The 13,157-nt window shown below is 43.2% G+C and overlaps 1 protein-coding gene across 9 annotated transcripts in view; it reads right to left on the bottom strand.

Annotated features, from left to right (window-relative positions):
• Positions 1-13,157, bottom strand: part of AGBL3 (AGBL carboxypeptidase 3) — a 61,868-nt gene that overhangs the window by 2,284 nt on the left and 46,427 nt on the right. For 4 of the 9 annotated variants that reach the window (XM_044997754.1, XM_044997763.1, XM_044997738.1 and 1 more), the window contains 6 exons: positions 12,600-12,654; positions 11,995-12,066; positions 5,376-5,564; positions 4,222-4,270; positions 2,574-2,785; positions 377-629 (listed from right to left, as the gene is read on the bottom strand). In XM_044997754.1, the coding sequence (XP_044853689.1) occupies positions 377-629; positions 2,574-2,785; positions 4,222-4,270; positions 5,376-5,564; positions 11,995-12,066; positions 12,600-12,654 (830 nt within the window). The remainder of the gene's footprint in view (positions 1-376; positions 630-2,573; positions 2,786-4,221; positions 4,271-5,375; positions 5,565-11,994; positions 12,067-12,599; positions 12,655-13,157) is intronic. The other 5 variants (XM_044997793.1, XM_044997783.1, XM_044997773.1 and 2 more) reach the window with 5 other exon arrangements.

Raw genomic sequence — 13,157 nt, forward strand, 5'->3', positions numbered from 1 at the left:
GGTGAATAAATCTCTCAACAGGGATCAAGAGTCAAGATCAGCTTGAGATGCCAAACAAAAATGAGGGCTATGTTCTTAGCTCAGTTGCTACTGGGTAGGAGTTTGCATTACAAAAAAACAATGCATATGATAGACCACAAGTGGAAGTTTCTACTCAGGAGAGACTCAGAGGTAAGCTTGTGCAGTGAGAACAGAGAAATCCCTGAGCGGGTGAGATCCCTCATTTTTCAGTTGCCTAGCTGTGTATGGCTTAGAAATAAAGCAAGAACTTTTGCTTCTGTTAGTGCTGACACCCTCATTGTTCATGCCACAATGTACATTCAACGTATCACGGACAGGATAAGCAAGTTCAGTAACTGGACTCTTCTTCACCTACCGGCGCTGGCCAAAGGATTTTGGCTGTGGTTCACCCTCATGACACTTTTCATTGGATTCCCTACCCTTTGCACCAGGCACTATAGGGAGAGAAAGTTGCAATGTTTCTTGTGTCTGGCATGACTTGATCATCCTAACATTCGCTCCTTGGTTTGTTGTCCTGTTTCGGCAGGACCTTGAACTTTTCAGTGGAGACCTGTTCTTCACTTTTCTTTCTTCCCTGCTTGAACTGCTCTTTGCATTGTGATCCAGATCTGGGCCAAAAAGGAAAAAAAGCTACACCACATCAGCCATGTGTGAATTCTTTATTAGCTAAGATAATACATGGTTTTACTGAAATGCGAACCTACTCTGATAGTTTAGTTTAACTTACAAGAAATGGAAAGTCTGGCAGCAGGGGTGCATCCAGTATGAGCAGTGATCTACAACATGCTTTACAGCCTAATATACTACAGTGCAGGGGTTCTCAACTTTCTCTCTGAGGCCCCGCTCGACATGCTATAAAAACTCCAGGACCCAGGGGAGGGGTGGGGGTGCCTCAGGGCAGGGTCCTTGGGCATAGGCGTAGTTTGCCTTCTATTTGGGGGGGTCAGGGGTCAGCGGGGCTTGAGCCACCTCCGCATGGTGGGGTCCATGGAGGGAGTTTATACATTTAAATTATAACTCAAAGGTGGGGTGCTTAGCTCAAAAAAATTGAAAACAGCTTAAGGTGCAGGGAGGGGGTAGCGAGGGGCTGTGTGCAAACAGGGGGTGGCTGTGGGTGCAGGGAGGGGGGTGGCTAGGGGCTGTATGCGGGTATGGGGGTAACTCGGGGTGCAAGGAGGGGGCTGCTAGGGGCTATGTGCAGGTGGGGGGAGCTCAGGGTGCAGGGAGGGGGATAGCTGGGGCTGTGTGCAGGCAGGGGGGTAGCTCAGGGTGTAGGGAGGGGGATAGCTGGGGCTGTGTGCAGGCAGGGGGATAGCTCAGGGTGCAGGGAGGGGGATAGCTGGGGCTGTGTGCAGGCAGAGGGGTATCTCAGGGTGTAGGGAGGGGGATAGCTGGGGCTGTGTGCAGGCAGGGGGGTAGCTCAGGGTGCAGGGAGGGGGATAGCTGGGGCTGTGTGCAGGCAGAGGGGTATCTCAGGGTGTAGGGAGGGGCATGGCTAGGGGCTGTGTGTGGGTATGGGGGTAGCTCAGGGTGCGCAGAGAGGGGTAGCTGGGGCTGTGTGCAGGCAGGGGGTAGCTCAGGCTCCAGGAAGGGCATAGCTCAGGGTATAGGGAGATGGGTGTTAGGGGCTGTGTGCAGGAGGACTCCCTTGCAGTCCCTGTTCCCGGAGGGGTCAGCCAGCCACGGAGCCAGGTCTCCCCCACTAGGGGGCTCTTACTGGCTGCCTCTGCGGGAGCAAAGGGGGCTGGCAGCTGAGGAGCAGCTTCAATCTGGGGCACGAGCAGACCAGGAAATGCTGCCATTGCCTGCTCCATGGCACCAGCCAGAGCAGCAGTTGCCCCGCACTGCCCGGCTCTGGCTTCCTGCCTCCGACCTGGCTGGGGAGGGGGGAGAGAGGAGATGGCGGGGGGCGCTCAGGGAGATGTGGAGCTGCCCCCGGGATGGTGCTCTTATGCTGCACTTTGGGGTAGGGGCAGCAATGCCCTCCATGTCTCCAACCCAGCCCACCATGGGCTCAGGCTTCTGCCCCACAGGGAGCACCAGGGCTCGGGGCTCTGGGATTCAGCCCCGTGCCTCCCGGCTTCAGCTCTGTGAGGGGTGCCAGGGATTGGGGCTTCAGTCCCACGCCTCACCCGGCTTCAGCCCTGTGGGGGGCGCTGGGGATTGGAGCTTCAACCCGGTCCCTCCCAGCTTCAGTCCTGGAGGGGTGCCGGGGACCGGGGTTTCAGTCCCACTCCTCACCCGGCTTCTGCCCTGTGGCGGGTGCTGCAGATTGGGCAGAGGTTAACATCCAGTGGAAAAGATATAGATTCATCTCCTGTGTCCTGGTAAATTTACTCAATGAAACCAGTTCTGACATCCTCTGGCATGTAAGTTATTGCTGAAAACCTAATGGTTGTTGTATTTTTCAGCACAATCATTGCACTTCCATCATCTAACTCATTGCTTTGTAAAATGCTTTGGGATATCTGGACTAGGGAATGCACTAAACAAAAACAAATCCTGTTGTCTTTTGGCACCTAGAATACTTTAATTAAAAACATATAAAAAACCTTTTGTACAGGTAACTGTCTTTTCTGTGCAGCCGGTGACCCTTCTGCCTTGGTGCGTCTCTACACTTTGGGATGTCATCTTGAAGAACGGTGAATAGAGGTTTGCTCTCTTAGGTAAGGTTGCATCTTGGGACATGCTTTCTCCTAACCCCAGTGGCAAACAATTCTTTTCAAGAACATTCTCTTCGGCACCCTGAGTCAGTCTCTCAGAGCTGAAAGAAATGGCATTCACACCAGTAATTAATTTATTTCCAGACTAATTAGTGACTATATATATGTATATAAAAGACAATGACACTGTTACAGCTGGACGATCTCCTGCTGTTACATTAATGCCAAGTTAAAGCGGGGCATTTTCCCATATAGTTAAACTGTACAAAACAAACTATGGTGGCCCAATCATTTTATCTGATGGATAGTGATGCAAATGACATTTGGCCACTGTACCACCATCCAGCCAGGATCTTATACTGGTGCCCATGCTAGGAGTACTGGAGAGTCACCAGAGTAGCACAAGAGTAAAAAACAAGAACAATGATATTTCTTTTTTAGTTTCTTTTAATTTTTTTTTAATACAAAAGTATGAGAAATAAGGTACTATTGTGGGAAAGCTTGAATGAAGAGGTGGGTTTTGCTTTAATTCTCAATGTAGAAAATTTAGTGGTTAACTTTATTTCATAAGCTTTTCAGGGCAGGGACTAGCTTTTTGTCCTGTGTTTGTACAGTGCCTAGCACACTGGGATTCTGGTCCATGACTGGTGCTCCTGGGTGCTACCACAATAATAATAGTAATAATAATCACAATAATAATCAAAGAGGTTTCAAGTCTTGCTCTGACTCTTGTGAAGGTTCCTTCTCTGCTGAATACTGAGATCCAGACACTAAGTTTGTCGTTAGCTACTCATGCAAGCCATCTTTGGCATAAAAGTATTTTTTTTAAAGTATATGTTACTTTTATAAATAAACTGGATGCTGACTGGCCAAAGCTTTATCCCTCTTTCAAATATAATAAGTGTTTTTCTGCCATCCTGCAATTTGACTGGCTACCAGTAGCACTGATTCTACTTTTGAATGACATACCACCAGGAACTGCCAACCCAGGAATAGCTTACAGTGCATATTGAACAAGCAAAGGGAACTAACAGCCTATCAATAGGTAGGTATTTATGTACATAATGAACACTGAGCGTCAGTGTTACTTGTATAAAAGTCCTGCAGATCCAGAAGAGGATACAGCCTTCAGAATTCACTGCCAAGACAGCCCAAACCTGGAAGTGCAGATATCCATGTCTTACCTGTAAGTATGTGAGTAGTCCCATTGACCTCAGTGGGGCAAATCACATGCTTAAAGTTAAGCACATGTATAAGGATTTGCAGAACTGGGGCCTAAAATGGCAAGACAAAATGACAGAAGAACAGAAAGTCAGACAAATAAAAAAGATCAGTGGGGGAAAAAAGGCCACCACCACCACATATTCTGAAAATCATCTTCCAAAAGGGGATCATCCTTCCCCTGGTAAATGATTTTAATCTGTGTTTCAGTGTATTTCCCTCTCCACATCATAAAGAGGGACTTTGAAAAATCAAGCTGGGATCACTCTTTCCCCTCCAAGAGAAATTCTGGAAGTCAAATATAATGTTCTCTTACCTGAAGCATTTTCCCACTTGCTTGATGGAGGTTTTAACAGGCAGCTTTACTATAAAAAGTGGGAAAGAAATCATTACTGTAATGAATGTGCACCTCAGATTTAGAGGAAATAATTCATCATACAATACAATACCCTGATTTTTGTCTTTACAGTTTACTTCCACTTTTGATGGCTAATGTAAGTCATTGGAAGTTGTGGGTGATTAGGACCTCTGAAAATCAAGCCACTTATTTAGGTGCTTAAGTACAGATTAGTAGCCCAATTTTAGGCATGCAGCTTTGAACATTTTGGCCTTGGAGCATATATCCATTATCCTGCTAGTACCTCAGCTGGATTTACCATGATATTTGAAACAGCACAACTGATCAAATAGCCTTCAGATTAAACAAAATTTAGACTATTTAAGTTTGGTAGATGAGCAACATACATTATAACTTAAATTGAATATGAGTAAATGCTGATTTTATTTATTTAATTTATAATCATTTCTAATGTGCTCAGTACCTTAGCATCTGAGCACCTCTAACATTAATGAATTAGTTTCAGCACCCCTATGAAGCAGGGAAGTATTATTATTTTTATTTTACGGATAGGAAAACTGAGGCATAGAGCAGCTAAGTGATTTGCCCAAGATCACACAGGACAACTGTGGCAGCGCTTGGAATTGAACCTCAATTACCTGACTCCCAGGTCTGTCTTTAACCACAAGACTATCCTCCCTCCCATTTGTTAGTATAGTTCTATCAAAGAAAAGTCCCCTCTACCGCACCTAGTTTCAATATGTGTGACTCAGGGTCTCTGGGTTCAATACCTGACCCTGTCACAGACTTCCTGTGTGACTTGGGGCAAATCACTTCATCTTTTTGAGCCTCCATTCTCCATCTGTAAAATTGGGACAATAATATTTCCTTTCGCCCTCACTTTGAATGTCCTGCCTACTTACATTGTAAACTCTTAAAGAGAAGGACAGTGTCTCCTCCCATGTACAGAGAGAGCACCTAACCCACCCCTAAGCACTACTGTAATACAAATAATAATTATATCCCAACAGTCTTGCTCTGGGGATTGTCAGCTATCTGATTATCTCTAATGTTAATATGGCATTCAATTTTCTAGATATGTTTTACCCGTCCCAGTTTCCACTACTCCTCACCTCTTCGCTGTGCCTTTTTTTCTTTCACTTTTGGCCTATTCATCACCTTGGGAAGCTGACACCCAGAGATTGCCCCATTTCCTGCTGTTGAACCTATATAGCACATTTGTTTGAGGATGGCAGGAGGGAGAAAAAGTCTCTGGGATATGAAATGTTTTAGAGGTTGGGACACATTGGTCCAGTCCAAGTCTAAGAAAACAATAATCAAGGTCAAAGATAAATGCATTTAGTCATGCATTTCCATTAGTTATTGCTTAGTCATTCTTCCTTTAGCTAGTGCCATTTCCAGGAAAACCTGGCAGAATATAATCTACAAATCTCTATAAAACTGTTTATTTTTGGATATGCAATACAATAGCTGAGGACTGTGTATAACCCCTCTAAAGGCTGCAGGCCAAATCTCAGAAACCGTATTCCACTAATGAATGTTCAAGTTCCTTGTTAAACTCTTCTTCTGCAGACAGGCCTTGAACAAGCAAAGCATTTAAGCCTGTGCCTAACTTTAAGAACATGAATAGTCTCACTGAAGTCAATTATTCCTGGAACTCTTTGTGCCCACAATTAGAGGCTGAGGCAAAAAAAAAGAACAAGGCCAGATTTTTTTAATCTATCCCTCAAGAATACCTGGGCTGGTATATGTATTTGTACTATATCTGTGTAGATGTGAATATATATACACACCGCTCTGAAGCTACTTTTACTCTAAATAAATAGTGTGTGTTTGTGTGGGGGGATTAATAGTGAAATACAATATATTCCAACAAGAGAAACTCTTCAATTGCTATTATTTAATTTAAAAAGTTGGCAAGCTGGAGACCAGCAACAAAACTTTTTGTGGAATTTTTGAAAGTCTTAGCTGTCATCTTGATCCACTAACCCAAAGACGGAGAAGGAGGCAAAATGTAAGGAAAAGTTTAAATTATTTTTCTACTTATTTTTAAATATATTTTTTTCTGCTTCCCATCAAATTCAACAACAGAAAAACCATCAAGCAGATAGCCTCCTTGCTAATGGAAGGTACAGCAGCTCTGAATTCATGTCAGGAAAAACTGAGGGGGATCCAGAGGCCTGTTCTTATGCAGCATGAATGGAAAGCATGAAATCATCATTAAAACAAATTGTTACAGTATGACATTATTATTATCCCTCAGTATTATATCATGGGTTTGTTTTTTTAAACAAATAGCCTTCACAACATACAAGATCTTTACATATAAAAAAGAGAATTTATCCCTATGAGTTACCAATAAATCATAAGAACATAAGAACAGCCATACCGGGTCAGACCAAAGGTCCATCTAGCCCAGTATCTGTCTACCGACAGTGGCCAATGCCAGGTGCCCCAGAGGGAGTGAACCTAACAGGCAATGATCAAGTGATCTCTCTCCTGCCATCCATCTCCATCCTCTGACAAACAGAGGCTAGGGACACCATTCTTACCCATCCTGGCTAATAGCCATTTATGGACTTAGCCACCATGAATTTATCCAGTTCCCTTTTAAACATTGTTATAGTCCTAGCCTTCACAACCTCCTCAGGTAAGGAGTTCCACAAGTTGACTGTGCGCTGCGTGAAGAACTTCCTTTTATTTGTTTTAAACCTGCTGCCTATTAATTTCATTTGGTGACCCCTAGTTCTTGTATTATGGGAATAAGTAAATAACTTTTCCTTATCCACTTTCTCCACATCACTCATGATTTTATATACCTCTATCATATCCCCCCTTAGTCTTCTCTTTTCCAAGCTAAAGAGTCCTAGCCTCTTTAATCTTTCCTTGTATGGGACCCTCTCCAAACCCCAAATCATTTTAGTTGCCCTTTTCTGAACCTTTTCTAGTGCTAGAATATCTTTTTTGAGGTGAGGAGACCACATCTGTACACAGTATTCGAGATGTGGGCGTACCATGGATTTATATAAGGGCAATAATATATTCTCAGTCTTATTTTCTATCCCCTTTTTAATGATTCCTAACATCCTGTTTGCTTTTTTGACCGCCTCTGCACACTGCGTGGACATCTTCAGAGAACTATCCACGATGGCTCTAAGATCTTTTTCCTTACTTGTTGTAGCTAAATTAGTCCCCATCATATTGTATGTATAGTTGGGGTTATTTTTTCCAATGTGCATTACTTTACATTTATCCACATTACATTTCATTTGCCATTTTGTTGCCCAATCACTTAGTTTTGTGAGATCTTTTTGAAGTTCTTCACAGTCTGCTTTGGTCTTAACTATCTTGAGTAGTTTAGTATCATCTGCAAACTTTGCCACCTCACTGTTTACCCCTTTCTCCAGATCATTTATGAATAAATTGAATAGGATTGGACCTAGGACTGACCCTTGGGGAACACCACTAGTTACCCCTCTCCATTCTGAGAATTTACCATTAATTCCTACCCTTTGTTCCCTGTCTTTTAACCAGTTCTCAATCCATGAAAGGACCTTCCCTTTTAACCCATGACAGCTTAATTTACATAACAGCCTTTGGTGAGGGACCTTGTCAAAGGCTTTCTGGAAATCTAAGTACACTATGTCCACCGGATCCCCCTTGTCCACATGTTTGTTGACCCCTTCAAAGAACTCTAATAGATTAGTAAGACATGATTTCCCTTTACAGAAACCATGTTGACTATTGCTCAACAGTTTATGTTTTTCTATGTGTCTGACAATTTTATTCTTAACTATTGTTTCGACTAATTTGCCCGGTACCAACGTTAGACTTACCGGTCTGTAATTGCCGGGATCACCTCTATTTTTAAATATTGGCGTTACATTAGCTAACTTCCAGTCATTGGGTACCGAAGCCAATTTAAAGGACAGGTTACAAACCTTAGTTAATAGTTCCGCAACTTCACATTTGAGTTCTTTCAGAACTCTTGGGTGAATGCCATCTGGTCCCAGTGACTTGTTAATATTGAGTTTATCAATTAATTCCAAAACCTCCTCTAGTGACACTTCAATCTGTGACAGTTCCTCAGATTTGTCACCTACAAAAGCCAGCTCAGGTTTGGGAATCTCCCTAACATCCTCAGCCATGAAGACTGAAGCAAAGAATCCATTTAGTTTCTCTGCAATGACTTTATCGTCTTTAAGTGCTCTTTTTGTATTTTGATCGTCAAGGGCCCCCACTGGTTGTTTAGCAGGCTTCCTGCTTCTGATGTACTTAAAAAACATTTTGTTATTACCTTTGGAGTTTTTGGCTAGCCGTTCTTCAAACTCCTCTTTGGCTTTTCTTATTACACTCTTGCACTTAAGTTGGCAGTGTTTGTGCTCCTTTCTATTTGCCTCACTAGGATCTGTCTTCCACTTTTTAAAGGAAGTCTTTTTATCTCTCACTGCTTCTTTTACATGGTTGTTAAGCCATGGTGGCTCTTTTTTAGTTCTTTTACTGTGTTTCTTAATTTGGGGTATACATTGAAGTTGGGCCTCTATTATGGTGTCTTTAAAAAGGGCCCATGCAACTTGCAGGTATTTCACTTTAGTCACTGTACCTTTTAACTTTTGTTTAACTAACCCCCTCATTTATCTCTAAGGAAAAGGATAAATGGACACAAATCAGATATTAGGAATGGCAATATACAAAAACCTGTAGGAGAACACTTCAACCTCCCTGGCCACACAATAGCAGATCTTAAGGTGGCCATCCTGCAGCAAAAAAACTTCAGGACCAGACTTCACAGAGAAACTGCTGAGCTCCAGTTCATCTGCAAATTTGACACCATCAGCTCAGGATTAAACAAAGACTGTGAATGGCTTGCCAACTACAGAACCAGTTTCTCCTCTCTTGGTTTTCACTCAACTGCTAGAACAGGGCCTCATCCTCCCTGATTGAACTAACCTCGTTATCTCTAGCTTGCTTCTTGCTTGCATATATAAACCTGCCCCTGGAAATTTCCACTACTTGCATCCGAAGAAGTGGGTATTCACCCACGAAAGCTCATGCTGCAAAACGTCTGTTAGTCTATAAGGTGCCACAGGATTCTTTGCTGCCTCTCATTTTTGTATAGTTCCCCCTTTTGAAATTAAATGCCACAGTGTTGGGCTGTTGAGGTGTTCTTCCCACCATAGGGATGTTGAATGCTATTGTATTATGGTCACTATTTCCAAGCGGTCCTGCTATAGTTACTTCTTGAACCAGCTCCTGCGCACCACTCAGGATTAAATCTAGAGTTGCCTCTCCCCTTGTGGGTTCCCGTACCAGCTGCTCCATGAAGCAGTCATTTACAGTATCGAGAAATTTTATCTCAGCATTTCGTCCTGAAGTGAAATGTTCCCAGTCAATATGGGGATAATTGAAATCCCCCACTATTATTGGGTTCTTAATTTTGATAGCCTCTCTAATTTCCCTTAGCATTTCATCATCACTATTACTGTCCTGGTCAGGTGGTCGATAATAGATCCCTAGTGTTATATTTTTATTAGAGCATGAAATTTCTATCCATAGAGATTCTATGGAACATGTGGATTTGCTTAAGATTTTTACTTCATTTGAATCTACATTTTCTTTCACATATAGTGCCACTCCTCCCCCTGCACGACCTGTTCTGTCCTTCCGATATATTTGTACCCCGGAATGATTGTGTCCCATTGATTGCTCTCAGTCCACCAAATTTCTGTGATGCCTATTATATCAATATCCGCCTTTATCACAAGGCACTCTAGTTCCCCCATCTTACTATTTAGACTTCTAGCATTTGTGTACAAGCACTTTAAAAACTTGTCCCTGTTTATTTGTCTGCCCTTTTCTGATGTGCCAGATTCTTTTTTATATGTGACTGTTTATCATCTGATCCGGCCCTTACATTATCCTCTTCCGTCCTCTGCTCCTGACTATAACCTGGAGATTCTCTATCATCAGACTCTCCCCTAAGAGAAGTCTGTGTCCGATCCACATGCTCCTCTGCAGCAGTCGGCTTTCCCCCATCTCCTAGTTTAAAAACTGCTCTATAACCTTTTTAATGTTTAGTGCCAGCAGTCTGGTTCCACTTTGGTTTAGGTGGAACCCATCTCTCCTGTATAGGCTCCCCCCATCCCAGAAGTTTCCCCAGTTCCTAATGAACATGAACCCCTCCTCTCTACACCATCGTCTCATCCACGCGTTGAGACTCTGAAGCTCTGCCTGCCTACCTGGCCCTGCGCGTGGAACTGGGAGCATTTCTGAGAATGCCACCATAGAGGTCCTGGATTTCAGTCTCTTCCCTATCAGCCTAAATTTGGCTTCCAGGACATCTCTCCTACCCTTCCCTATGTCATTGGTACCTACATGTACCAAGACCACCAGCTCCTCCCCAGCACTACACATAAGTCTGTCTAGATGCCTCGAGAGATCCGCAACCTTCGCACCAGGCAGGCAAGTCACCATACAGTTCTCCCGGTCATCACAAACCCAGCTATCTACGTTGCTAATAATCGAATCTCCCATTACTAACACCTGTCTTTTCCTAGAAACTGGAGTGTCCACCCCCCCCCCCCCCGGAGAGGTAACCTCAGTGCGAGAGGCAACCCCAGCACCATCTGGAAGGAGGGTCCCAACTACGGGAAGGTTTCCCTCTGCTCCCATTGACTGCTCTGCTTCCCTGGGCCTTTCTTCCTCCTCAACAGTGCAGGGGCTGTCTGAGCGGAGGTGGGACAATTCTACAGTGTCCCGGAAAGCCTCATCAACATATCTCTCTGCCTCTCTTAACTCCTCCAGTTCCGCCACCCTGGCCTCCAAAGTCCGTACATGGTCTCTGAGGGCCAGGAGCTACTTGCACCGACTGCACACATACGCCACCCGCCCACAGGGCAGGTAATCATACATGCAACACTCAGTGCAATAAACTGGATAGCCCCCACTCTGTTGCTGGGCTTCTGCCTGCATTGTCTCCTAGTTAATGGAAGGGTGGTTTACAGAAAGCGGTTCTAAAATGTGGTTTGGTTTGTAGGTTTTAAGGGGACTACAGGGGAAGGGTTAGGACCGACAAGGGACTCCCAGTCCCTTCCAAACTCCCTTGCGAAACTCCCTGTTAGCAGCCCCTGGTCGCTTGTGCGCGGCTTTATAAAGCCCTGGCCTGAGTGAATGCCCCGCCCACTGATTAAGGCTCAGCCAATTATCAGAGGCTTTGAGCTTTCAAACCTTCCTTTGAAGCTCACGGCCTCCAACTGCCAGCCACAGCACACGGTCCTTCAAACACCCAACCAGACTGACAAACACAAGCTCAGCACACAGCAAGTAACCCCCAAACACAAACAAACACACACTACAGACAGTCACTTACCCCACAGATGCTGTATTTGCTCCTCCTTCACCTGGAGAACTCCCTTGCGAAACACCCTGTTAGCAGCCCCTGTTCGCAAAAGCCTGACCATGAACCAACTCCATAGGGTTTCCTGCATTTTAAGTGCTCAAATGCACACATTCTCCTTACTTATTTATTATTTATTATTATTAATAATAATGTTATTGTTATTATTACAGAACACCAAACTTGACAGACTCCCTATGAGTGATGAGGCCACCTATGTCGGAAAGGCAACTTATAGTATCCTCAGTATAGCTATAGACAGAAAAAATATGTTATCACATATGTATACTTAATTGATACACAATAAAGATACACACTCGCACACCGTTACTCACCCAATCCCTGTTCAGGAAAATAAGGACTGAGATACTGTTCTGTGTAATTTGCTTGCACAGCTGGTACAGCTTCTGGAAAAGATTTTAAAGATTTAAGGGAAAGCAAGCTTCAGGTTTTCTAGCTGAATAACATTTCAACATGGTTGCTTAACCAGGTCAGAAATGGGCCAGAGATCAGATGTGAGCAAAGATGTATTTTGAGCTTTGCAACATTTTGCAAATGAAATGTTATGACATTTTGTAAAGGCAAAAATATTGATTGTGTGTCTGTGGAGAATCTTTCTGGAATAAATAATTATTAAAGGCATAAATAAATAAAGTCCAAGAAAAAACAAAAATTAACAGTAGGGTGGGGCGAGGTGGGAGCAGGGAAGGCTCATACTTGTAATTGTATTCTTCTACTTTTCTCATAGCTTAATTTACAAGTTCCCAACTCTACGATAAGCTAGTGGGGTGTGTGATGTCTTTCTGCTCAGTTGTAGGCCCATGAAGCAGCAGTCTAATGCTATGTCCTACAAATCCCATCAATTATCAGTGCTAAAAGACAATATTTGGATTACAGGGGCTTCATACCCCTCTTCCCTTCCCCAAAAAGTGAGGCTTACCTTTCACCATGGGATCAATTTCCTTAAGTATTTTATGTAATGCCATACTGCTAGTCTGTAAGAGAGGACAGAGACATATATTTATGTTATTACACTGGTCTACAATTTTTGAGAAGTCGTCTGCTCCAGAAATAAAATGTGCTATTTATTATGTATTTTGATGTGCTGAATTCAAATATGACAATTAAAACAACTGATTGGCTACTGTTTCTAAGATATTTAAGTTTTTACATTTTATGTCTATGTATATTGTGTAGATAGTAGAGTTTTAATCATAAATTGTAAACCTAGGTCTTTTCATGTGTTTATGGTTGCTTTACATGATAATATTTCACCTGTCCTGTTTATGCAACATTTTAAAAATCAGCAAAAGGGTTATATAACTAAAATTTATTATGAAACAAAAAGCAAAAAACTATTATGTACATAGTTTAGTCCTATTCAGTGTCTACTCGGCGCTTCTTGACTTGTCTCTTGTATTCATTAAATGGAGCATCTCTTGTCACTGTCCAGCAATAGTCTGCAAGCATTGATGGGCTCCATTTGCCCTGATAGCGT

This window comes from Mauremys mutica, chromosome 1, assembly GCF_020497125.1.
Source record: "Mauremys mutica isolate MM-2020 ecotype Southern chromosome 1, ASM2049712v1, whole genome shotgun sequence".
In the NCBI taxonomy this organism is placed as follows: domain Eukaryota; kingdom Metazoa; phylum Chordata; order Testudines; family Geoemydidae; genus Mauremys; species Mauremys mutica.